Raw genomic sequence first — 25,538 nt, 5'->3', positions numbered from 1 at the left:
GAGAATCAAAGGTCTGAACCGCAGAGGAGGAGAAAACCATGCTGGACATTTCCTGACAGCGCTTCGACTGCTCTCAGCTTTCCTAAACCTCTGTGTGCAGACTCATTCGATATGTAACACCAGTGAGTGGGTTGCATGTTTTAGCAATGAAGGCGATGGAGATGAAACTGCCTTATAAAGTCAGTTTCTCCTCTGTGGGCCTGTGGCAAAGGAATGACCTCATGGATATTGGAGTCACTGTCTTCTGGCCTGGACTGAACCTCAGGGGAGCTCTGACCCAAACTGTGAGCCTGTCTGGTGAGTCAGAGAAGAAAAACCAGACCACAGAAAGTAGCAAACAAGCAGGCAGGTTGAAGGTCCAACTGCAGCAATGGAGACTTTTTTTATTTGATTTATTCAGTTCTCTTCACAGTCAATGCCCCTAGCTATTGATGAAGAGGTTGTAGAATTGTATCACAGCAACAAAAGTTTATACACTAGTATCACAGTTTCAGTCTTGGCTATGGTCTATCAACAGACGGCAACAGGAGACACAGATATGTTGGATGTGAAGATGAAATTGGGTTGTCAGCTGCAACGCTGCTTGACCTACTTCCATGCATAGGACGTACAACTTTCCTATTGTGAAGAAATCTGGTTCTCTTAAACTGCACTCCATATTTTCTTAGTTTAGACTACCACCTGTTCAGTACAGTAAGAGTATAATGCATACTCAAATGTTTCCCCACTGTCTCTGGGGCTTTTATAACAAAAGAGCATGTAATCATAGTGTCTAGACACAACAGAGACAGTGAAGAACTGAAGATGGACTCTGATTAGTCTGTGAATTACAGAGAGAATACGATACGTATGTTTGGAAAGTATATTTTCTGTCTTGACGTGTTGCTCATCCTGTAAATAACCATGTCAGTATTTTGTATACATCCTTTAAAATTAAACATCCTTCTCTCTCACCTCTCTCTCCTGGTCGTCCGTTCTGGCCGTTGGTACCAGGGAAACCTGGTCTGCCTGCAGGACCTTGCTCGCCTTGAGGTCCCGGGAGACCTCTTCGGCCCGGCTCTCCTGGCGGTCCAGGTACTGTTCGGACTGACACTGCAGACTGGACGGGGATCTGGTTCAGGATGGAGTTATAGCGAGACAAGTGGCCTGCAAGACACAGAAGAGGAGAGGTTTGAAATGATTGAGATTTCAATGTCAGGTGTTTGAGAGTGTTTCTATTTGTGAGAAGAGAAGAGAAGAGAAGAGAAGAGAAGAGAAGAGAAGAGAAGAGAAGAGAAGAGAAGAGAAGAGAAAAGAGGTCACAAGAGACATTTTGAGCAACTAAATGACACTTAATAAAGTGCTTGTGTTGATTAATGCTGATTACTTACTCTGGATGAGCTGTTCACATACTTGCCGTGCAATTGCACGCACTGCAGCTTGGGACTGCACATCACCCTGCAGAACAAACACAAAGCTCTTAGGATGTGATATCACACAACCACTTTTCTATTTGAGCAACCACAGGAACATAAATGTCCAGACAAGTGGTTAATAAATTGGTGGGCGTGTGTTGGTGTGGGTGTTTTAATGAGCGTGTCCCCACTCTGACGCCTCTCATGTTTATACTGGCCAAAACAGATAGCACACTTACCAAATCAAAGTAGAGACTGATTGTTAATGACACAATTAAATCCAAATAAAAATGTAATGATATAAAATATTTGGGCATAGCCTGTTGACTTTGACAATGATTCCTCTGAACTGTGTTTGTATTCTACATAATTACACATTTTAAATTGACCACAGGAATTAGCAGTGAGAAATGTACCAAACTCAACTGTTGGTGTCCTCATTAGTGTTGAGGTAATATCTGTTAGGATTTTAAAGGAATCAAATCATTCACTGCAAAACCTTTAATATTACTTAACATATGACGGTAGCTGTTGGAAAGTACCAATAAGCCTTAATGTGTTCAACTATGGGTGGAGCAGAATGTGTGTGAGATTCGACTAAACCCCAGACTGAACATTTTCTTGAGACTTACAGTAGTTTGATGCATGAAAGGCCATCATTGTTATTTAATCTACAATCTGTTGATCTGAGACAAGAGTTGAAACTGAGTTGATAACTTGAAAGTATTCAAGCTTCTGAATTTCTTTTGTAATTACCTGAAAAAAGTTTATTTTTAACCCTATTAAATTAATATTCTATTTAAAAAAATTTAAAAATAAGTTTTATTTAATTCCTGGTAATAACCAGGTCATTTAGATCTGTAACATTAGTGACGTGTTTTTTAAGATGTTTAAACTGCAGTGTGTAGGATTTAGTGGCATCTAGCAGAACACACTTCAAAAGTATATTTTAATTAGTGTATAATCACCTGAAAATAAGAATATTCTTAATGAATGAAATGAGCCCTTTACATAGGGAGCAAGTCCTCTTTCAAGGAGTCACCATGTTTCTACAGTAGGCCAGAGCACACAAACCACAAACCGGCTCTAGAGAGGGACTGTCACATTTCTCATAAGTTTCACAAATCCTACACACTGGTCCTTTAAAGCTGACTTGGTCACACCTTTAATATAAGATGCAGGCTCAAAAGCAAAACTGATCAACTGATGTTCATCACTGCTTAACAAACTCTTTTGCCTTGCACTCATCATCATATTAACATTTAATGAGAGACTATGGTGTATACAGTAAAATATATAAGGGAAAAATGTCATAAATGTTTACCTTTCCCCTGTTCAAGTCACTGTGAGACTGTGAAATGAGTTTTATCATAGGGCAGATGCACAACATATGATACTAACCAGCTTTATTCACAACTGGCCCGCCTCAAATGTACAACACTGTGGAGAAAATCCTGTCATGTATTTTTTCCCCAGAGTCTTTCATGTTGAGTCTCCCACCGAAAAATGAACTGCAGCAAGGTACAAATGTCCATACAAGTTCATGAAATGCGGCAGAAACAGGAATTACAGGTTCCATTCAAGTTGGCAAGTTACGTGTCTCTCAAGCCCTCGGCGGTGATGGCCTGGCTACTGTGTCAGCAAAAATACAGACCCTGCTCTGCAGCAAATTTGAACCATGAACACTGATTTGATTTGGTTTGCTCTAAATGGGGTTGAGGCCGTGAAAGAGGGAAATAAAGTGAATGCGTGTGCCACAGACAAACGAGAAACAGTAAATGTGTCCTGGAGAGTAATTTGGGTTTTCTTCAAAACAAGGGTGTGAAGCATTAGTGAGTAATTGTTGGAGTTTTACTTCAGCAAAATAATATTTCCGCTGCAAAACAGAGCAGTAAAACTTGATTTGTTCTAAACAGTGGTTGAAGTGTGTGGGGAATGACTTACTCTTTCTCCCTTATCTCCTTTGGTACCAGCAGGACCCTGGAACATAAAAGCACAGAGGGAGAATAAACATTCGCCTGGGATGTGTACTCAGAAATAGCCATGCTCATCTCTCTTTCCCTCTCGCTGTATCGCTCTTCTTTAATGTCCCCACCCCATTACTCTCCATGCCCTCCCCTTTTCTTTATGACTCTTTCTGCACTGCACACACTCTCCCTGTAGTTTTCTACTCTGATCTAAATGCATTTAAATTTTGACAAAGTGTGTCCACGTTCTTTGTATCCTACAGACGGCAACCCACATAACCCCCAAAGCTGGTGTGCCCACAAACAGAAAGCAATCTCTGTGCTTTAGATGGTCCTTGCTTTCTGCTACTGCCATCACTATAAAAGCACAGAAGATACATATCTGATCACAACATACACACAAAACCTGCCAAGCATATAAAGTCTTTGAATGCATATCAGTGTGTAACGCATTGTAATCCAGAGAACATAAATATTTCCTGGCCAGACAAACCACACATTGATATGATAAATATCAGTTTGATGTTGTTACAGCTTCTTGAATAAAGGCTTGTTTATCTTGGGGAAAGCATGTCCTTGACCATCAACTGACTGGCTGGATGTGTGTTTGTGAGTTTGAGTTAGTGGACAGAGAAGATGTGTGTGCAGGCCTGGTATATCATATGGATATTATATTGCAGATGATAGAAAATCCTGTGCCAACATTTAACACAGCTGCTGAGTTGGAGTGCAGGTCTCGACAATAAAAGTCTGGATCTCCTCTGTGTGTTTGTCTGGATCTCCTGAGTCTTCCTGGGCATATAAATGTCCACCATCTTATCAGGGGTGACATGGGAAAACCAAATCAAACAAAGGGAGAGCCAAAGTAAGTATCTGAGCATAAGAATAGTTCAATAATCAGACAGGAGGATCACTCATAAAAATCAGATTTCTTTTATTATTTAATCAGAGCATAACTTCCCACAGTGCCCTGTATATACAGTCTGTCCCAAGTAAAGTCAATGTTTTTTCACTCAACATGTTTTACAGTTCATCCACAGAGGGTTGTGCGTTTATGATGTCTTTCCTTTCCTGCAGCACTTCGACGTGGACTGATAAAACAGTCAGAAGGAGATTGTCTTTTTTTTTTTTTTTGTAACTGGCAAACACAAGGCCGCTCGCTACCAAGTCAAGCAAGATAAATTAAAAAACCCTCAGGTGGTTGAGCCATTGGAAACCACATTTCTGAATGTTTTGTCCAGGTCAGACATATACTTGGACTCGCTGCCACACACTCAGGACATATTGACAGTCTGGTGAGGCCCGCAGTAAATATAGAGATAAACGTTCTTGTCTAAATGTTTTGGTTTAGACGATGGGACGATGAAATTGGAAACCAAATTTGAAATGTATTCATCAATCCAATGCCACATCATCGCAGATTTAGCTGCTATCCACAACAGTCATTGTAGGTATTACTCTCAATATTCTTGTGAACATGTAACAGAATCAATTTCTCTGTAGAAGACTATGACAAACTGGAGAGGTTGTCATGGAGCTCTCATGTAAAGTTTTGTAAAAACTAAAACAATAAGTTACAAGAATCAATAATTTGTCCTGTTCTATAATGTGGAATATAAGATAGAGAGAGCATTACATTTCCAGATGCATCATTCATTCTTAGAGCAGTTTGGCTTTCACATTAGATGCTGGGACATCGGGACAGGAATTTGCAGAGAGAGCTTTAAGTCCACACATCTTACTTTAGTAATTCAGTGGTTGCCTCTGTATAAATACACTGTCCTTCAAATAATTTATGATTGCAGCTGGACAGACGTGTGGCACCGTTCTGTACAAAACTAGTAGGACTCATTTCTTTGAGGTTTCCTCAGATCAGCCACGGCATGATAAAGCAAAATGCTAAATTTCCCTGCAGATTTCGAGGCCTGCTACTTCAGATAAAAAACACTTGTTTAAGAAGAAAAATATTCTCTCACAGCAGCAACCTAGGGAAGGGTTGCACAGGTCAAACCAGGGACTGAATAAGCAATTTAATGTTGAGGTGAAGCTTGAAAGAAAAGGTTGAAGAGATTAAACCTGAGGAAAGTGAGATCTGTTTTTTTCCTCCCCATTTGTATTTGCTGCATTTGTGTACATTCATGCGAGGCGTCTGCAGCTGTCTACATCTCAGATGGGGCAGATGTGATATCTCACTGCCATATGTGTGTGTGTGTGTGTGTGTGTGTGTTTGTGTGTGTGAGTGAGTGTGAGAGAGTTTTGGTTAAGTAACCTGAGACTACATTAGCTGTCACCAACATCACAGTATCATCTGTTCCTGTTAGTGTTACACCAAGTTAGGAAACCAATATCATCTCTTCTGTGTCATGTCACTTTCACATCTTTCTTCTTCTTCTGCAGTGTTGACTCATTCTACTTTTGGAATCAAAGTTGAAAAGTTTCTAAATGAACTCTCGCTAGACCTTCATCAGGAAAATATCATTACAAGTTAAGACAGTGTGTGAGAATTTATTTAGCAACCTTTGATATATTTGTCACCTGCACACTTATGAAATTATTATTATTTTACATCCATTATGAGATAAGTGAAAGAATATTTATCTTTTGCATAATCTTAAAGATCAAACTTATTTTCACTGCAGGCTCATTACTAAATATAGTTGTTATTATTGGGAATGTCTCAATCCTAACAGGCTATTTCCAGGTAAGAAAAAAGGCAAAAAAATTAAGATATGATAAAGAAGCATCAGAAAAGTGCAACAGCACAAAAAGGGAGATCCTTGTCAGCGAACCAATCTAATCTCTATGCTAATTTTCTTCCTCATTGTTAATTTGGGCAAGTTATGTTAAACTCTCCTGAGCAGACTCAAAAGGGATAATGTGAGAGATTAGTTCACAGTCTCTACCACAGGTTTCTATGACAACTGAGGAAAGATCTTAATGACAGCCTAACCCAAACATCAATTTTACATCCATTAGTTTGTGTGAATCAGCAACGTGAAAAAAATGAAATGGTAAAAAAAAAAAAAACACTCACTGGAATTCCTTGATCCCCTGGAGCCCCCGATGGCCCACCTGATCCTGAAGCTCCAGGTGCTCCCGGGGATCCCTAAGAGAGAGACCGGAAATTACAGAAAGACAGGCAACCAAACACACAAGAGGGAAGGTGATGGAAAGCAGAGAGGGTCAGTCAGTCCATTAATCAGGTTGATCTGCCAGAGAAAACGAAGTTGAGAATAATAAGAAAAAAAAAGAGACTTGCAATGGGTCCAGGAGGTCCCTGTCGTCCCTGTGGTCCACTATTACCCGGCAGACCCTGAGACAGAAGCAGAGAAAATATACTCAGTAAATTAGTGTGGTTTAAGTCTGTTTTGCATGATCCCTTCCTGCATTGCCAGAGGGATTTCCTGTAAGTCTCCAGACTCAATGGACAGTAACACTCTTATTTTCTAATACAATTAACATACATACATTGTTTAAACAGGACACCAATGGAAACCAAACTCACTAGCTGTTGCATTTGCTGCTTCTGCTGATCACTGGCCAGGCTCTAAATGTGCCAACATACCTCCAATCAAACTTTTATGTTTGATTTTATCTCTACTCTTTGGCAGATTGTAAAAAAAAAACAGGGACATTTTTCTCGATTGTTGAGATTGTTTTCTTTTTTTCCTTCATTTTAGTTGTCTCGAGTGTTTTAAAGCGTTTTCTCCATGCTCCTACTGTTTTAAGAGAACACATGAATAAACATTAATACCTATAACAATTTTGTAGGTCTCTCCTGTTAATGTAGAACATATAATAACATGATATACAATAGCATGATGACGGCTTTACTGTATTTCAGTATTGTTGGTCAGCCCAGTTGTATAAATTCTGTGCTATTAATAGACTATTTGAAAACTGGAATTATCATCATCCTGGGAAAAGCAGCTCAACCTGAAGTTCAGTTAATCCTGTCATTTCAGCTTGGCTGTCTGTCTTCCTTTGTGGTCACACACTGAGGCTGATGCCCTTTCAACATGGACACGCTCCTTATGTGGCTTTTATTTCAGCCTGCGCAAAAGGTACAAGCCAAGAATTTCAATAAAACGGCTAAAAGAACAAAAAATATGACACAGCAGAGGATACGAGCTGCTAGATATTTGAATTAAATTACATAAGAACAAAAAAAAGGAGCAAGAACACATGCTGTACTTTGCTTTTTCATTAAGAAATCAAGCATATTCTGGTAGTGTGTTATGTCTTGCTTATATGGTTTCTAATCCCATTAGGTGAGACAAAGAGGGCATATCTTTGAGTGTGAGAAATTTCCCTGTGGCATTACACCCTAATTGCTCCTCATAGAAGCTTAGTTCAATTCTCAAGGCAATCTTTACCCTCCAAATGCAGCGGTTTGACTGCACAAAAAAAAATCTGCATTCGTTACGCAACAACAAATGCATGAGTATGACTCAAGAGCTCAGCCAGTATGTGACACAATGTGACACGCTACTTTGAAGCCTTTTCAGATTGAGCAGAGGCACATCTAGACCGAGAAGAATCTTTAGACACAAAGGTCACAATAAAAAAGTGCCAATATAACAAAACAAGCACTTGATGTGATGTTAGGAAACCACTAGCCACATGGAGCAGTAGTCAACCCCCAGTACAGTAAATCACACTAATATCTATTTTTAACAGGGCTACTTTAGAGATGTTTTTTCTATCTAGTGCTGGAGCAAAATGCAAAAACACAAACACACATTTAATATCGGCTTTATTACTATCAAGACATTCTGAAGCTTTTTCTATTTTAGTTTCAAATAAGAAATTCAGCCTCCTGCCTTCTCTCACAGGCTCATGAAAATGTATCACTGCTGTTATATTTTGGAAGCTGAGCTGCAACAAGTTTACAGTCTGACCTATCGCCTGAGAAATTGGAGTGACGCTAATCTAATTCAGATTTTTGTATGCATGCCAAAATACCCCCAAACAGTGTGCAGGATCTCTCCGTCTAACTTCTATTAACACAACTGAACTTTTTATTCATATTAAACTTTCTTTTCAAAGGGCTAGGAGGTGCACTTGGATGCATAAGTGAACATTTCATAAGAGCTGTACCTTCTCAGTCTTGTATTATTTATAATGCATAGGTATATCTTAAATATAAAATTGTGAGCCAAAATTGATGGACATGTGTTATTTGGGTCTATATGAGTGCCAACTTGTTTTATGGGCCTGAATTTTGGAGAAAAGTTAAATCTACTCAGTTTTAAAAGCTCTGTAAAGCAAGCATCAATGACAAAATAAGGATTTATGGCGCTCCTTGATCCATTTCACTGAGATATGGACAAATAAAGCACCCAGGAGACAGTTACTGTTGTTTCAACTGATCAAACTGGCTCGTACAGAGCAGTCTTGGCCAGACTTGTGTTCTTTTTTACTGTAAGCCAGGTTATTTTTGGCAAGTGTACACCTCGCAAAATGTTTTGTATATGCCCAGTGGACTAGTTTGATGCGGATAAGTTTTACAGTGAACCACCGCAGGACGATCTGCTTTCCCTGTTCTGCATACATCAGATGACACAGACTAGCAGCTGGGATAAATTCCTAATCCATTAGACAAAGTTTCACAAGCATTAAAAAGCACTTTATGCTCATAATTACTGTTCAATTGGATTTATTCTGCTCTATATATCACTGTCAAATAAATGTCGGTTCCATTGATAACCCGTGGTAAATTGACTTTATCAGTATTCACTGTGTCCCCTTCCTTTCTGCTTTCAATGCATCCACAGAAAAAAAACAAAAAAACACATTTAGAGGAAATTCAGCCTGCGCACGCTGCAGGAAACATCAAAGAGTGACACTGCTGTTAATTCTGCAGCAATGAAAGTACTGATTTGAGATGTTTTTTGTTTTGTATGGAAATTATAATTAGCTCCTGGTGATTCTACAAACATATCCACTGTTGTGTTTTTTCCTGTAGTTGCTTCTTTAATTACATGTATGAAATACTCAGCAGGTCTGTAGCATCTTGATGAGATATGAATGTGGGAAGCCTATCAGAATCAGTGCTGCAAAGGGGATGCATCTGCCAATTTATAGCTGCTAATATTCGTCCCTGATAAATAATTTTCTGTGATTTCACTCCATAATTATATTAGTAAACACACTCTGTATTCTGTGAGCGTGGGTGTGTTATAGTGCACATTGGCAAATTCCAAAAATTTGAAGAGTATTCATTGCACTGATAAATGGGTCTAAATGTCTGTGAAGTGTTCAAAAACGTACAATCAAGCTTTATTTTCCATTATAATTAAACTGGTGTACACTTCTTGCATTAGTTACTGTTGGACTGATGGGGTGCAACAGACAGATGGTGTTTTCCTTACATAACCAGAGAATCTGAGAACCAGAAAATCCCATTTACACCAACAAGAAGCTCAAGTGTGATAAGAGCTCAATAATAAAAGGCTCAGTGAATAAAAGAAATACCTGAAAAATGTGTGGGTGTAGAAAAATATATGAATACTCAATATAAGAATAGTTTATTTGTGGATTTTCATTTAACTGGTCAAGCCAGATGGCTGCCCACCTAGGCTCTGCTCCATGTTTCTTCTAAAGGGGAGTTTTTCCTTTGCTGCTGTCACCAAGTGCTCGCTTATGGAGAAAGATAAACCTTTACTATGAGCAGTACACTGTTTCATCCTTTACCCTCAACCTTTTTATTAAGATTCGATACCTCCAGTCAGTGTAAGAGAGGAGTCTAAATAAATACTTGGCTAGTTTGAGGTCAAGGAAAGGGGAAAGAAGTAATGCCAAATCAAATTAGAGAGTTTCCTGAGTCACTCCAACACTGTGCTCTGTAGTGGCTGTCTTTGGTGACCGTCTTAAGGCAAATAAGCATTGCTTTTAGCATTCTGGTGGTATTATGTCGGATAATGGACTGGATGCTAGTGACAATGGGGCAAATGGAGACACACAGCATCATTCTTTTTCAGTCCCTACAAACTGTGCAGTAATAGATATCATCAAAAGTGTGATGGCTCCTGTGAAAACCTTGTATTTCCAAATTGTCAACTTTTCATGCGCTAAGATGAACTGGTTTCAGCTGTGATAAAGCAGTTTTTAGAGAATCCAGTTGATGTGAAAGAAAGAGAAGATTTTTGTAAAACCAAAAACCGTACATATTTTCACATCTTTTCTTTCATTCTCTCATTATACCTGGAATTTTCACCAGAATTGGCCATTGTTGACAATACCTTTTACAGTCAGTGGCTCCAGTAATCCAAAAGTGTCTGAATATTTAGCACACTGCCGCTTCAATTAGACAACCACATAAGTCAACGTGCTGAGAATTTAATACAGGTGCAATTTTACAATGTGGTGATAGTAATTGGCACCTTAAATCAAACCAAAACACAGTGTGAGATAATGCTTTTCTCACTAAAAGTTCATGAACTCCAAACCTATCTGGCATGGTGAGAAGACACTCTGGCCAAAACACAACTGTCCTAAAGGAAACCACATGACGAGCCTGAAAACTATTCCTTCTTCTGAAAACTACCATTGAGGGGCTGCACGTCTGCTCTCCCATTAGCCAGCGCAGAGACAGCAGATGGATTATGTGTGGAGTCTTCCACCTCATCAGAAGCCAGGCCAGGATAAAACTCTTCTGTTATCAATTATGTCCTTGGATTAAACCTCTTACTGCTCGCCGACACATTACACTCTGGCCGTGTTTCTGTTTTGGTATTTACAGCTCTGTTGGGTATTGTAAAATCTCAGCCTACTGTCAGTCTGTCTCCACTACAGACAGCTGGTATCACAGAGTCTTTATTAATGGGATCTTATTTATTGTCAGTGTTCAGAGGCGGGAAGTCTATACTACTTTCAACAGATATGGCAGAAATGTATACTTTTATGAGGAGACATAACAACCATAAATAAAACCATGTGTTCATTTGTTTGTGTTTATGATGAGACATAAAACCAAACAGATGATGTTTCAATTCATAATCACTACAAACATTCAAAGAGTGTATCTTTACAAAAAGCATATAACATAAGCATAAACACAAAGTTTCACCTAATATAAGATCTTTTTTTGATAAATGTCATCTAACAAGGATTGCATAATAATTGCATAATTTAAATAATTTGTCTTCCAACATGTATACTGTATGTTCTTGATTGTTCTGTGTATTTTCAGGAGGACAAATGGTATTTTCTCATATCTGAGAGCACCTTCCTTAGCTAGTAATGATGGCGTATTTTGTATTGTATCATATCCATTTATTTACTCTGCCTTTAGCTATCATTTTTGTATTTACACCGTAACAAATGTATTTGAGTCACACCTCTAAAAATCATGTTTTACACCCTATGTGACTCAAAATTAAATAAAAATACATTTCCTACATCTCTATATACAGCATCTTCATCTACATACAGTAAACTGTTTCTCTGTAATGTAGATCAATAGATCCATAATGCTATACCATTAACAGAGTCAAAAAGGAACACTGTTGCAGAATAAGCAGTAATAAATAGAGTTGATGTCTTACCCTTGCTCCTGGGGGGCCATCTCTGCCAGGGGAGCCCGAACTTCCAGGAACACCCTAAGCAAAACACAAACGAGCAGGTTTACATCATCATCACTGACTGTGTTCAACTGACAGTCCAGCAGGTCACTGAACGTTTTAGTTACAGTAAGAGGAAAAATCCAGAAAAGCTGCAATCAGCTGCTGCTGAGTGTTTTGTCTCTCTTAATTTTCATGATGGCTATTGAAAAAATCATATTGTAGGTGGTCTTGTACTTATGAAAAGCTGCTGTTCATTCAAATCGAGTTTTTATAACTAACTGATTACTCATGCGTTCACCTCATTTATTCATTCTAGTCCATACCACAGTACAGAACCTGGCTTTCTTTAAAGGCATTTCCTCCACCAAATTGCAAACAGTCTACCAGGGAATGTGATTTTTTCCTCACAATGATTGAAATGCATAGAGGCATTAAACCACACACTGATACAAACAATATTTTAGTGTCCTCCTGAACAATGCTTTGACACTAGTGGAAATAAATCTGATTTGTGAAAGAAACCAACCTCTAACTGTCTAGATACAGGACAGTCAATACAAGCAAGCCTCCCTGCTGCTCCATCTCCTGCCCCAATTCCCCTTCATCCTACTCTCCGCAGGTCAGTGAGCACAGCCGATTCCAAAATACAGTCCTGGATTAAGTGTTGAGGTGATTTATCTCTGCACTTGAGTATTAGTGGAGAGCTCATAAAACAGGACAGTTAACACTGTTAAAGGTTCTACAAATTACAGCACGGGGTCGCAGCGGACAGGCCTCGTATGATTAATGACATGCTATTGTGTAGATGTTGGCTGATGTGCATTTTCCCAAGACATCGACAATGTCTTTCACGCACACACAGACACGGTACTCAGATACAGTCTGTGAGGCACATGCAGCGAGGAAAGTAAGCCTCCACATGTGCACATAACACACACGGAAACTGGGCATTAGAAAAAATATTCATCTTATTAAGTCATTTCTGTCTATGATTAAATCTAAAAGCTTCATTATCTTATAAAATGTGAGTGGTAGAGTTTTGTTTGTTTGTTTTTATGTGTTTCAAGAGAGTTTAGAAACACTGTATCTTGAAAACAAGAAAGAATAATTGAAAAAATAATCATGATTTCATAACATTTAGAACAAGTTAATGTGACTAATTTTAACTTTAAGGACTCAGTTAACAAATGGTTTTCACATACATTATAATGTAGTTGCAAGCAGAACTAAAGACTATTAACTTCTCTTACGCACTAATCTGTAACTTGTGTATAAACAGACATTGAATGGTACATTTTATAATGCAATTAAGTCATTTTAAATATTACTTGTTTAAATTTTAATTACCTACAGTTAATTAGTTATTAGTGTATAAAACAAAGTAAGGTTTTTCTCATGACTGTAATATACAGTGTTATATTAAAAACACTTTTGAACTGTTTATTCACTAGTTATAGACTCTTCATGTGAGACAAATGTGTATATTAATGGACATTTAAAATAGGGTAAAAAGATCTTATTTGGCCTGACAAATTTTTATATATATAAACAATGTATAAAGTGTTCATATGCTGCTTACAATTAGTGGATGGGAGATTTGAGGGTTAAAGTAAAGTTTGTCAGAAAGGGAAGATTAAAAGAAGTGAATGTGCAGAATCCAACCGTGTGGATTATGATAATATATATACATATATATATATATATATATATAATATTCTGAACTTTAGGAGTGATCTGCCACATAACAACACATCGATATGCTTGAGTAAGATGGGGATGACTATACACCTACAAGATATCTAGAAGGAGACCAACTTTAAATCAGTGACGCAACACACACACAAACTTCTATTCTTCTCACAGACAAAACACAATATATTACTTGATAACACACACAAACACGCACACTGATAAACAGTATAAAAGTGAGAGCGATGAGGAACATGGACACAAATGCACACACTTCGCTATTCCTTGCAGCTGCATTTTTCACTGTCAAACTGAAACAGAGGAGGAGGGGACGCTGATGACAAGGTTACATTGTATTTACTGCTGCGAGAGAGACGAAGAGAGAAGAAACATAAACAACAACACAGAGAGAGAGAGAGAGAGAGAGAGAGAGAGAGAGGGACAAGGAGGGAGGGAAAGAAAGAATGAAGTAGGAAAAGGGAAAGAGAGAGAGAGAGAGAGAGAGAGAGAGAGAGGTAATTGATGTTTTAGAGTTGTGATATTCTCTGTGGTCCCTCATATATTACAACAGGGCCCTGGAAGCTACAATATTCCCCCACTGAGGTGCACACACACCCATTCATATTCCTCTCTCTGACAAAACGCATTATTACTTGGCAACATATTGCGGCACAAGGCAGCACTGCCAGCTTTTATTAATAAGACTATGCAGGCAGGTAGGGAGCTAGATAGTGCTGCATCAGGAAGTGTCGCAGCTCTCGGTGAGCTGGTTCAGAGACTTGTACTTTCCTCATGAGGCTGGTTATTCTCTTCCACTGCACTAAAAATTACAGGTCACAAACACTGAGTATGACTCTTCTTTTGTAAAAATCTAAACAGCAAAAGAAACTTGACTCATCAAAGTAAAGCAGTTTCATGAGGCAGACTACATATTTGTAAATATATGTGGATAAAAATCCCACAAAACACAAACTATAATCATCTGGGACATCATGATTATCAGCATCAGCATAACAACAAACTGTGTTTGCTGCCTCTGCCAAAACTATTTATCTGCATCAGCACTATAATAAACAGTGTAGTAAATATTGTGATAATTATCATTATAATTGTAAAATTTAGTTTTTAAAGTTAAGACCCTGTCAAAACTAAATAATTAAATCCTTGCTATTAAATCTACTAAAGTCATTAAAGATACCCTACACAGTCTGACTGCAGTACAGTATGACAGCGGGAGGTTATTAAAGGCAGCCATTGGAAGGACTGTATCATAGTACAGTGTGCTCTAGGGCCAGATCGATGTATCAGTTTGACATGATCAGTGATCGGCAGATGGGAGCGCTGACTGGAACAAGTTGGGTTCTGCGGTGCAGAAAATAAATAACAGCGCTCCTTTATGCTGTCAGCGGGAGCTGTCTCTCAAAATCAGACCTTTTGCACAGTCAGCTCCACATGGAGGGCTCGACTGCAGCGAAATCAGGTTACAAGGAATTCTAAATGAGTATATACACACTAATTTTATAAAATTGTTTGTCCCTACACATGATTATTTATTTAATTTATTTATTATATTTAAGTGTAGTAGGAATTTTAAAAAAGCACAGGTCTTACAAAGACTTCTAGCTCACAGTTACACAACAAGGCATCTGAACTGTGAGGAAACCAATAATCCAACAAAAAGGATCAGAGCGGATTCAATCTCAGGACCTTCTATTTGGGAGTTTACTTTGAATTTACTCAGCCACTGGTATGAGCTTTGACACCCAAATGAGTACATATTAAAAGCATGATCTTTTCAATACTAAAATGTATACACCTTCAAAAATCCATTGTGGGTCAAACTTGAGCTCAAAATCAAATTGGTTAGCACCTCTGCTCTGGTGAATCTGGGCCCAGAGCCATAATGTAATCCACTGTCTTCTGTAATTTGCTCTGGTTCTCAGACAACACAGGCTGATGTACTGTATGAAGATAAACACTGTATGTGTAAACGGTCCCTGCACACTTCAAATCTCACACTGAATGTTCAAGGAAAAAAATCCATCTCAGCCAGGAAACTATAAAAGTGTCCTTTTTGTCCTTTTTCTGGTTCATAAGCTTGATAAAAGCCTATGGGTTTGTAGGATAGACCTTCACTATCTTTATAACAAGTAGAGCTTTAGACTGAGGGGCAGATAGTGCTCCAACAGTGTGTGAAAGTGCACCACACGGCTTCCACATTCTCCACTTTAAAACAACTTTACAGAACCACTTAAACTCAGCAAAATATGTCAATATGTGACATCTACAAGAGCTTAAAGGAGACATTTCAATGGACATTTGTGCACAATATCCATTTTTAGATTTTATTTTATTTTTTATTTAAGACAGTTTATTTTAAAATATAGTGATAGTAAGATTATCAGACAAGGTACCCTGCAACTAGTAAGGATTACCGTATGTACTAATGGTTAACCACAGATCTGTTTTTTATCCCTTTTCAGTCCAAATGATACAGTAACTATGATGGACACGACAATAAAAAGTTGTTCCATGACAATGTCAAGCTCACCCTGTTTAGGATTTTCTTGAAATATTCATATCATAGTGAGATGAACCATGTCCAGTGTTTTTCAATCTCGGTCTTGGGACGCCCTGCCCTCCATATTTTAAATGGCACCCTCTTCAAAACACCTGATTGAAATGATGGGCTCATCACCAGGCTCTGCAGAAGACCCATTCCTTTGAATTAGGGCTGCCCCAGGCACAGAGACTAGACCACGATTGAAAACCACTGCTCTAGTCTCTGAGACCTGCTATATTTTCTTTACATCATCACCTGACTGATGCTTAAATGACAGAACTCTATAGTGGAAAAAAATTCAAGCCTTGAAAACTATGTTGATGAACTAAAGGCTTTCACTGCCCTCACAGGTGTTTCACTTCATTTTCCTGATTAGATCTGTTCTCATAACTGTGTGGGCATGTACACACTGCTTTTCACTGACCCTCACAAAGATTGCCCAGAAAGATTATAAATGGTGTGTTGAGGTTGGCGATCTCATATCATTTCTAGCAAAGCTCCTCCCAACTTTAACCACAGAGGTGTAATCAAGCAGAAATATGACCAACTGTAAAGGTGCGCAGGGTCTTGAAACACTGAAGCATATCAAGGCTTTTGTTTGTGTAATGGTGTTTGTTTTTATAAGCCCAGTGAAAACCTCCTACATATATAATTAACACATAATAATTACATACAGCATAATTGTTACTGCAGTTATTCTAACAGATACATTAATGGCAATAGGTCATCCTTGAAGAACTCCTTGAATAATAAAACCTTCTCCTGGCAGAAAGTTATACTATAACGTGGACTCTGTCCTTGCGGATGTACAGGACTCCCAGAAGAGCACCATTAAATTAATTCAGTATTACCTCTGATTGGTTCACTGCCCAATAATGGAGGCACTGGTAATGATTGTTCACATCTCAATGATTCCATTAGACTAGCTCTGTGTCCATGGGTACATTACTGTGTGTGTCGGCAACAAAACAGTCAAGACAAACACACACACTCACACTCACACTCTCACACTCACACACACACACACACACACACACACACACACACACACACACACACACACAGAGAGAGAGAGAGAGGTTTCTATGACATAAAAGGACATTACATTGCTTTCTTGCATTTCACACAGCAGTTTGAAAAAACTTGAACAGTGGAAGGTGAAAACAGGCAGGTCGCTGGGCCAGTGATATGATTGGTCAGAGTTTTCACAGAATATTATGAGAATGAAATAATGATGAGTTTCTATGCCTGGTGGATCTCTCTAACATTTTAGAGTGCCGTTACCTTATTAATAGGCATTTTAACCTAAACAAATATATCTTTAAATATTACATATTTCAGTGTTTCATGCAAACACACACACACACACACACACACACACACACACACACACACACACACACACACACACACACACACACACACACACACACGTTGTTCTAGGTGACTTTACTTCTAACATGTGTTGTGTCCCTTAACAATACAACACTAAAGATCAGGGTGGACCAAATAAGGGAGAAAGAAAACTGTCTTTAATACACTTGGTACTCTCTGTGGTTACTTCAGTTAGGATGGTCCAACATAAAACACGAAAGAAGAGAGTGAAAGGTTTTAATACAATAAATAATAAGATCATATCGAATAATGAAACATGGATTGAAGGTAAAGGATTTGGCCTTTATAGGGCAACAAGTCTTGTTTCTGTGAGCCTGCAGGGCACCGCAGTAATAATGGATGTAGGAGTCAACTGTATACTCCACACGTACACAGAGAGAGAGAACAATTTATAAACAGAGCCACACACACACACACACACACACACACACACACACACACACACACACACACACACACACACACACACACACACACACACACACACACACACACACACATACACACACATACACACACACAGCTGTGTTTGTTTGACCAAATACTACTTCATTCCTTTAATCAAGAAAACAACAGAGGGAGAAATCACTGCATGTCAGTCAGACAAACAATCACCCCTCTGTGCTCTCTGCTGTGGTGTGGGGAATCACACATTATCACGCATCACCTCTTTGTCTAACTCAGGGGGTCGGCAAACTGGGACCCTTCAGCCTCTCTGCAGTGGCTCCCTGTGGCTTTGATACAAAAAAGTGTATGGGAATGAGTAATGGTTATTTTTAACATTTTAATTTATATTTATCATGGTTGTAGGCCCTAAGTGATTTTTATATATTTCGTTTGTAAAAATGTGTAGCCTATACACTAAAACAGTTCATATAAGATGTGCATCATCTCCTGTGAAACGCCCCTACGCCTTATCCTCTAAATTTTTCACAACCTCAACAGCAGTGGCTGGTCTTGAGTCTCCCTAGCTAGGCTAGCTCTGGGCTCCAAATCCAAAAAAACAGAAAAGTCTCAGAGGAAAATAGAGAATTTAATAGCGCATGGTCAGATTTGTTTGCTTTCACGACCAACGCTGCTGGCTGACCAGTATGCTTGATCTGCGGTGAGAAATTAGCAAACAAAAAAAAGTAATACTGAAATATGTATCTTTCAGAGCAAGCACACTCAATACGCTGAAAAGTATCCGACTGGGAATGAGAGAAAGAGAGTGATTTGGGAAGTTTTGCAGAAAGGAGAGTGGAGCAAAATACTTGGAAGAGTTGGATAAACCTCTAAATGTGTCCAAATCCACTTTTGCTATTTTAACAGTGAAAAAATGGTCACTACGCTAGGCACATGGTCTAAAAGGGATGGACTTAAGTCCCCTCATTAATCATAGGCGTATTTTGGGCGTAACACGCGGTAAAACAATCAGAGTGTCATCTCCCATTCCCTTTAATATCCAGGTCACTTTGGCTGATTGCTATTATAACAGCGTATTTACCCAGCAATGTGTTTCAATAATATAACATGAGTTACTTTTGCTGAAAAGAAAGTTGGCTGAATTCATATAAAGTAAGAATATGGAGATATAACCAACCAGTCTGATGAGTGTAGAGGTGTGCAGCAGCTGATTTAATAAACAGTGAGTGGCTGTGCGTAATGGCACTGCGCTCTGTGCAGCATCTCAGAGGCTACAGACTTTCATAGGTTGTTAGGACTGTCTGCAGCAGCGCTCTCCATTTTTTACAATTAATTAAATCTGATAAATATTATGACTAACTAATATGACATGCATTTTTAATAGGTTAAGCCTATATCATAATACGAATTCACATTGTGGTCCTTTTATTAGTGATGTTTTGCATGTCTGTGTGCTGCTGTGCGCCCGTGTGGTAACAAGCACAGTGTCTGCGCGATGCACACCCGCCTATATAGAGCATATTGGACTCTTGATGAACTACATAAAAATAATCACTCCTGCCTCACAGTCTTGCATGAAGATCAAAGTTGCCTGATGTAGAGAAGACATGCAATGACGTTCAGAAACAGAAATCATATTAAAGGGTTTAATAGAACTTTTTTTAAAATATAGTATCTGTTTTACAAGTTGTGATTTAGCCAATGACTTGAACAGCCCTCAGGACTTTAGTCAGAATTAAATTGGAACCTTTCAAAAAAAAACTTTTACAGTTTTTAAAGCTACCAGGCTTAATTTGTTATCAGAGTAGGCTACTTTTTATTTTGTTAATTTGCACAAGCACAGGGAGGACACAAAGTAAGCAAAACAGGCCTACACATGCCAGTGGAATTTTATCTCCACTTTACAGCTCAGTCTTGTGTTTTGTTGGTAATAGCACGCCCCAATAAACAACAATAAACCCCAATAGGTAACAACAAATGTAAACAGTTTACTTTATTGTTGTTCTATATTTCATAAATGCAACAAAATATAATGTTATCTTAATGGAAATGCAAAGTTAAAGTACCAAATAATCATAAGTACCCCATTGCAGAGTAGCCACATGTGGTAAATGAATGAATGCTCATTTAGACCTATTAGTAATGTTGATAGGCTAATTTAGTCTTAATTGGCTGTGTTACCTTCATTATAAGGCTCAAATATGCTTTGCGGCTCCAGACTGATTTATTCATTTAAGTTTTGGGCCAAAAATGGCTCTATTGATAGTAAAGGTTGCAGACCCCTGGTCTAACTATTATGTCAGTTTTTTTGGGAGATGTCATCTTACCATCTGTCCAGCTGGACCTATCTCTCCTCTCTCTCCCTTTTCCCCAGCAGCACCCTGTAAAGCAAATATTTGGCATTAGATGTCAGCTGGATCAGCAGTCATAATGATAGCTACCAAAGGAGTGAAAAAAAACATTATCAGTTATCTTAATAAGATGCTGGTCTCCAAACAGCTTTAGTGTGCTTTAGACAAGATCCTACAAGTGACTGGAAGTGTAAAACATGCGTCATCATTTGTCAGTTTATGTTGGTAGGTGCTTGACAGCTTAATAGTCAGTTTGTTCCAGATTTTCACACATTTTGTGACCTTACTGCAGACAGGTGGGAGTGGAAAGGCACACAACACACATTATGTGATTATGGTTCTTGTACCAGTTTCACTTTAGCAACATTTTATCACAAATTATTTACATTAGGCTTAGACTATAGTTTGTTTTGAGAGGGAGAGTTAGTTAACTTATGCATACTTTAATGTTGAAATGATCAAGTAGTGTGGTGTAATACTCCTGTAAATGTTACATATTTCAGTGTGTTTCATGCAAACACACACACACACACACACACACACACACACACACACACACACACACACACACACACACACACACACACAAACAAACAAACAAGCAAGTCTTACCGGAGGGCCCTGAATAGAGAGCCCGCTGGGTCCCTGAGGACCAGGTGGTCCCGGGGGTCCAGCAGAGCCAATCTCTCCCATTGGCCCTTGAGGTCCCTGTGAAAAAACCCACAATGGACCATTCACTGGATCATGGAGGAAAATCTCATTAATACTACATATTTATAAAAATATTCTTAATTAGTGTAAATATTTTACATCTTCATTATCAATCCTTCTGATCTTTCTAATAGTGATATAGAAGCAAGCTTGAGGGAAGAAATGGGAAAATATGTAACAGATTTATTTTCCGGAAAACTAAAAGATATTAATATATATAATAATATATCAACACATGTGCATGATAATTGCAGCTCTTAGCTACTGTATTTTGTTTTAGTTCCTTATTATTTATCTTTTATTTGTTTATTATATAACAATGTTATGCTTGATTGCTTAATGGACCTCTGCTGCCTTTCTCAAAGGCTGCACTTAATCAACACATTGTCTGTAAAGTTAAAACTACAAACTCCTGTCACCATCATCACTATATGCTTGAGTGCTTTTGCTGTCATTGGCTGCTTTCATAATGAGATCTACTACAGGAAACAGATTTAGATTTTGTCCGTCCATCTATAATCAGGTTGTGCCGTTGTGGCGGCTCATTTTAACCATATGTATGAGCTGCAGACAGGAGGGAATCAGAAAAGTGAAATTCCTGAAAACCACTACTGAATCGCAGCATTTGTAGCTTGTTGGCTCAGTGGCAGCAGTAGCCAAAGTAATCTTCACTCTGGCTGTATTTATTATTCTGCTATTCAACCGCACAGTTACTGGCTTCATTACTTTCTTATCCATGTGAACAATCAAAAGAATCCATGGATCTAATACACATGAATGTAGCTGGAATAAAAACAAACATATGTTACATAATATTTAACTAAACAATAAATATCACAAAAATACAAACGAACGACTGAAAGAGATTAATCAATTGACAGATTACTGAAAATGACATTAGTTACAGGTTTGTTTTGACAACTGCACCATTTATTCCCCCCTATCTATCAGTGCTTACACTGTAAGAAGTAATGTACCCAAACAGATTACTGAGAATGAATAAGGATAAATTCACAGAGTAACAGAATACCTCTACTGTTCAAATAAACCTGGCAGAGGCTACAGTGGTACAAAATGTTGCTGAGCTAAGACGAGTGTGATCTGGCAGGCATGTATTAATATATACAGTATGTGTGGATGACTGTATGTGTGTGCAAGCAGGACAGAAATCTGCATCTCACATAACACACATGGTCTGTATTGAAGCCTTGCATGACAGTGATTCCATTTTTATTTCATTCTTGGGAATTTCTACTAGGACGTGCTAAGTTTTAAGTTCAGGGTGGGCCATTTCATGGTCTGCTTTGCACTGTCACTGATACACTGTCACTCAAAAAAGCCAAAGTGGGACATATGGTGGAGGCGGATGAAGTTATTTTCTTGATTGACGGCCCTTCATGTCTGAGCAGAAGTGCAGGAACCCTGCTGCTTCTTTCAGAGAACAACAACTTCGAAACATATTTTTCTAGATCTAAGATCAAACCACAACCATGGGAACTGAGTATTTGGACTGACAAATTTCCAACAGCATCAGGCTTTGTACTGCCTGCCACAGCTGGATGGTTTGTTACAGTTTGGAGCAGACTGCTATAGCAAAACTATAGCAGATGCAAGCTGTGCAGTAAATCTTTCATTAATGGTCCAAAACATGATTTGTTGGAAAAGTGTTTATTACAGACGCCTTAAGCCTGAGGCTAAAAAGAAGATGAGGTATCTTGAAAAAAATGCTGTGAGCTTTTCAAAATGACCTTCAGCTCAAGGCTGCCTTGCATCCAAACTGAAGGATGGAGCAGTGCAAGTGGGCGGCTTTTAAAAAGACTCTTTGTTTGTAAATTGGGGGTATTACTTCACAGCCCAAACTTTTTTCATTTTATCTTCTAACCACTGGGATAAGCAGAGGATGAGGGTTGTTCTCTTCCTGGAGAGGTGTGGACAACATAGTTCATAACAGTGTCTAAGTACAGCACCGCTGAGAGAGTTAGACTATCTAGTGGGCGGTCTTCATGCTCTCTCACTGTTACCTTCTGGGCTGCTTCTTCATCCTCAGTATCATAGTGACTCCACAACATGAGAGATTAAAGACCAATTGTTACCCTCTTTACATTATGAATATTGGATTCAGTAGATTGGATGATAATCTCAAAATAATGGACAATTATCAATTAAGTTAAGTGTAAATGCAGCAATGACAATTAGAGAGGGATTAAAATCTGATTGTCGATGGTTTGAGACCCATTGTAGCCAAATATTTAAAAAGTATAAATGCATCCATCTCTCCAAGCCACGTGAGAAATCCTAACTGATCTCAATCTTAACTATGTCAATGTGTGGATGTGGCTACTGGCCTGTGGCCTGTGCAGCTGAGGGTCCCTAGTAGAAAAAAAGGTCTCTAGAATTAGGTGGATTTTACAAACCGTCACTCCTGGCTCTCCTCTGTCTCCTCTGGCTCCCCTTATGCCTGGACCGCCCTGAAACACAGATCAAAGGCATTCCATAAAAACAGCACAAAATCAATGTTTGCAAATTGTGTGTCTAAAAAGAGAGGAAGAGCTCAGACACACATGTATTACTCCTTTAAAACATGGAAATATCTAAAAATCAAATTCAAACAGGTCTTTGATATAAATGCATCACGTGAACTTCCCCTCTGGACTCTGGAGCTCTGGACTTTATTACTCTGCATCTGTAAGTCTGTAGCTGTAAACCTCAGGCTGACCCCTCTAGCCCTGAGGTTTAACTGAGGACAAACTACACACATCTGCTAATCATTGGCCCATTTGGGATATATCCTCTTCCTGTGTTTGCTTAAATAGATCTCCCCTGGGAATGAGGGGGCGACTAGGTAGCGCCTTCAATATTTAGCCAGAGGGGACAGGAGGGATGGTTGCAGTGAGAGGGAGGAGGAAGAGGAATATGAGAAGAGACACAAAGCTGTGGTCGAGAGAGAGGCCAATCCTAAAAGTGGGATCCTACTGTATGTTTTGTTTTTACCAGTTTCTACGTCTATATCAAATTCTACATCACACTAGTTAATACCAGTCATTTATATTTATATATTTATTTTATTATCTAAATTCATACCAAAGAAAAGTCTAAACCCAACAAACTGTTGATCAAAGTCTGAAGTTGCAGCAGTTTGAAAGCTTCCACTGTTTATAAAATATAATTGAACAGCTTGTAGGGACAAACTGCTTGACCGACTAAAGTATATCTTTTTGACTGGAGCATGTATTGGCAATTACAGTTTATTAAACAGCCCAACACAATGTTTGACTTGTTTTCACTTTTTCATCAATGCACACTAGTGCAACTTTTGGTAGCAACAAGACGAAGGAAACTTGGGATTACAGTACTTTTGATACAAAAATGTATGATTGGCCCTTTGTAAATTCTTCATAAAAACAACAAAATAAAAAAAATAAAAAACAAACATGTATTATTCAAAATGATTGATTTTGTTTGCCAAGTTCTCTTAATGGATTTTTGTAAACAATGGAGCCAATGACGTGTTGGAGGTCGGACGGCAAACCTGCAGAGGAACTGAAATTAGCTTCCAACAGCAACAACACAAATAACTGTGTTTGGATTTTTCACAGGCCTTTAATGGTGATAGGGAAAAAATGTACCACTATTATCATTTAACTGAGCAATTTGATGCCAAAGGCAAATTTACATTTTTTAAACAGCTGGATCTCAAACAGCGTGGGCGCATTTCAATTTTAACAAATGAAGATGGCTAGCGGTGCATGTTTTGTTTTCCTTAATGTCAGATTGATTGCTGACTGATGTTCAGTATTGAGACGAGTCTGTGCCAAAACAAGCGGCACAGATTGCAATTCAGTTGCAGCAATCAATATTATTTCAAACATGACTCATAGATTTACAAAACTGGAGAGGTCTGATGCTGTGAAAGACAGGAAAAGACATACATCTGACTGTGAACACAAACAAAGAAATGACTCACAGGAAGAAAAGCACAACACTGTTTTAGATGGTGATAAGTGCAGAGCAGACTACTGCTGTAGCTGGAATTCAGATGAACAAAATAGTATATGGCTAGATATACCTGGTCAACAGATAAGAGCACATATTCTGTTTGGTAAGAAAATATATGAAAAAGGTGAACTTGAGTGGGAATGTTTTAAATGTAATGATAAGATGATAACTCCTCTCTTCATCCTTTTTATTAATTTATTGAGTTTGATCTCCATCTCATTTTGCATGCAAGTTGTTTCTTCATGGCAGTGTTGTGTGTGTTGAAATCTGCACCAGGGTTCCCCATAGATGCAGGTATTTATTTGGTTTATCACCGTGAGCAAAGTCTCAAACAGCATGACAACAAATTCTGTACACATCATAGTGAAATCCTGTTTTCACAGTCTGTTAGGATTTTGAAAGTTTTTCTGCCTGTAGGAAGCTTGTCTTCCACAAGGGACACAACATTTATTGTGTTAACAACCATTATATAGTGTAAACAAGGGGAATTTCACTGCCAT

At 38.5% G+C, this 25,538-nt stretch overlaps 1 protein-coding gene across 1 annotated transcript in view; it reads right to left on the bottom strand.

Annotated features, from left to right (window-relative positions):
- Positions 1–25,538, bottom strand: part of col14a1a (collagen, type XIV, alpha 1a) — a 123,252-nt gene that overhangs the window by 7,237 nt on the left and 90,477 nt on the right. Inside the window, exons 37-45 of the mRNA XM_053327605.1 lie at positions 23,457–23,510; positions 20,944–21,039; positions 20,308–20,361; positions 11,911–11,964; positions 6,621–6,674; positions 6,396–6,467; positions 3,339–3,374; positions 1,371–1,437; positions 955–1,146 (exon numbers count right to left, since the gene is read on the bottom strand). Of these exons, the coding sequence (XP_053183580.1) occupies positions 955–1,146; positions 1,371–1,437; positions 3,339–3,374; positions 6,396–6,467; positions 6,621–6,674; positions 11,911–11,964; positions 20,308–20,361; positions 20,944–21,039; positions 23,457–23,510 (679 nt within the window). The remainder of the gene's footprint in view (positions 1–954; positions 1,147–1,370; positions 1,438–3,338; positions 3,375–6,395; positions 6,468–6,620; positions 6,675–11,910; positions 11,965–20,307; positions 20,362–20,943; positions 21,040–23,456; positions 23,511–25,538) is intronic.

This window comes from Scomber japonicus, chromosome 10 (assembly GCF_027409825.1).
Source record: "Scomber japonicus isolate fScoJap1 chromosome 10, fScoJap1.pri, whole genome shotgun sequence".
Taxonomy (NCBI): domain Eukaryota; kingdom Metazoa; phylum Chordata; class Actinopteri; order Scombriformes; family Scombridae; genus Scomber; species Scomber japonicus.
This window is presented reverse-complemented; position numbering and strand designations above follow the sequence as displayed.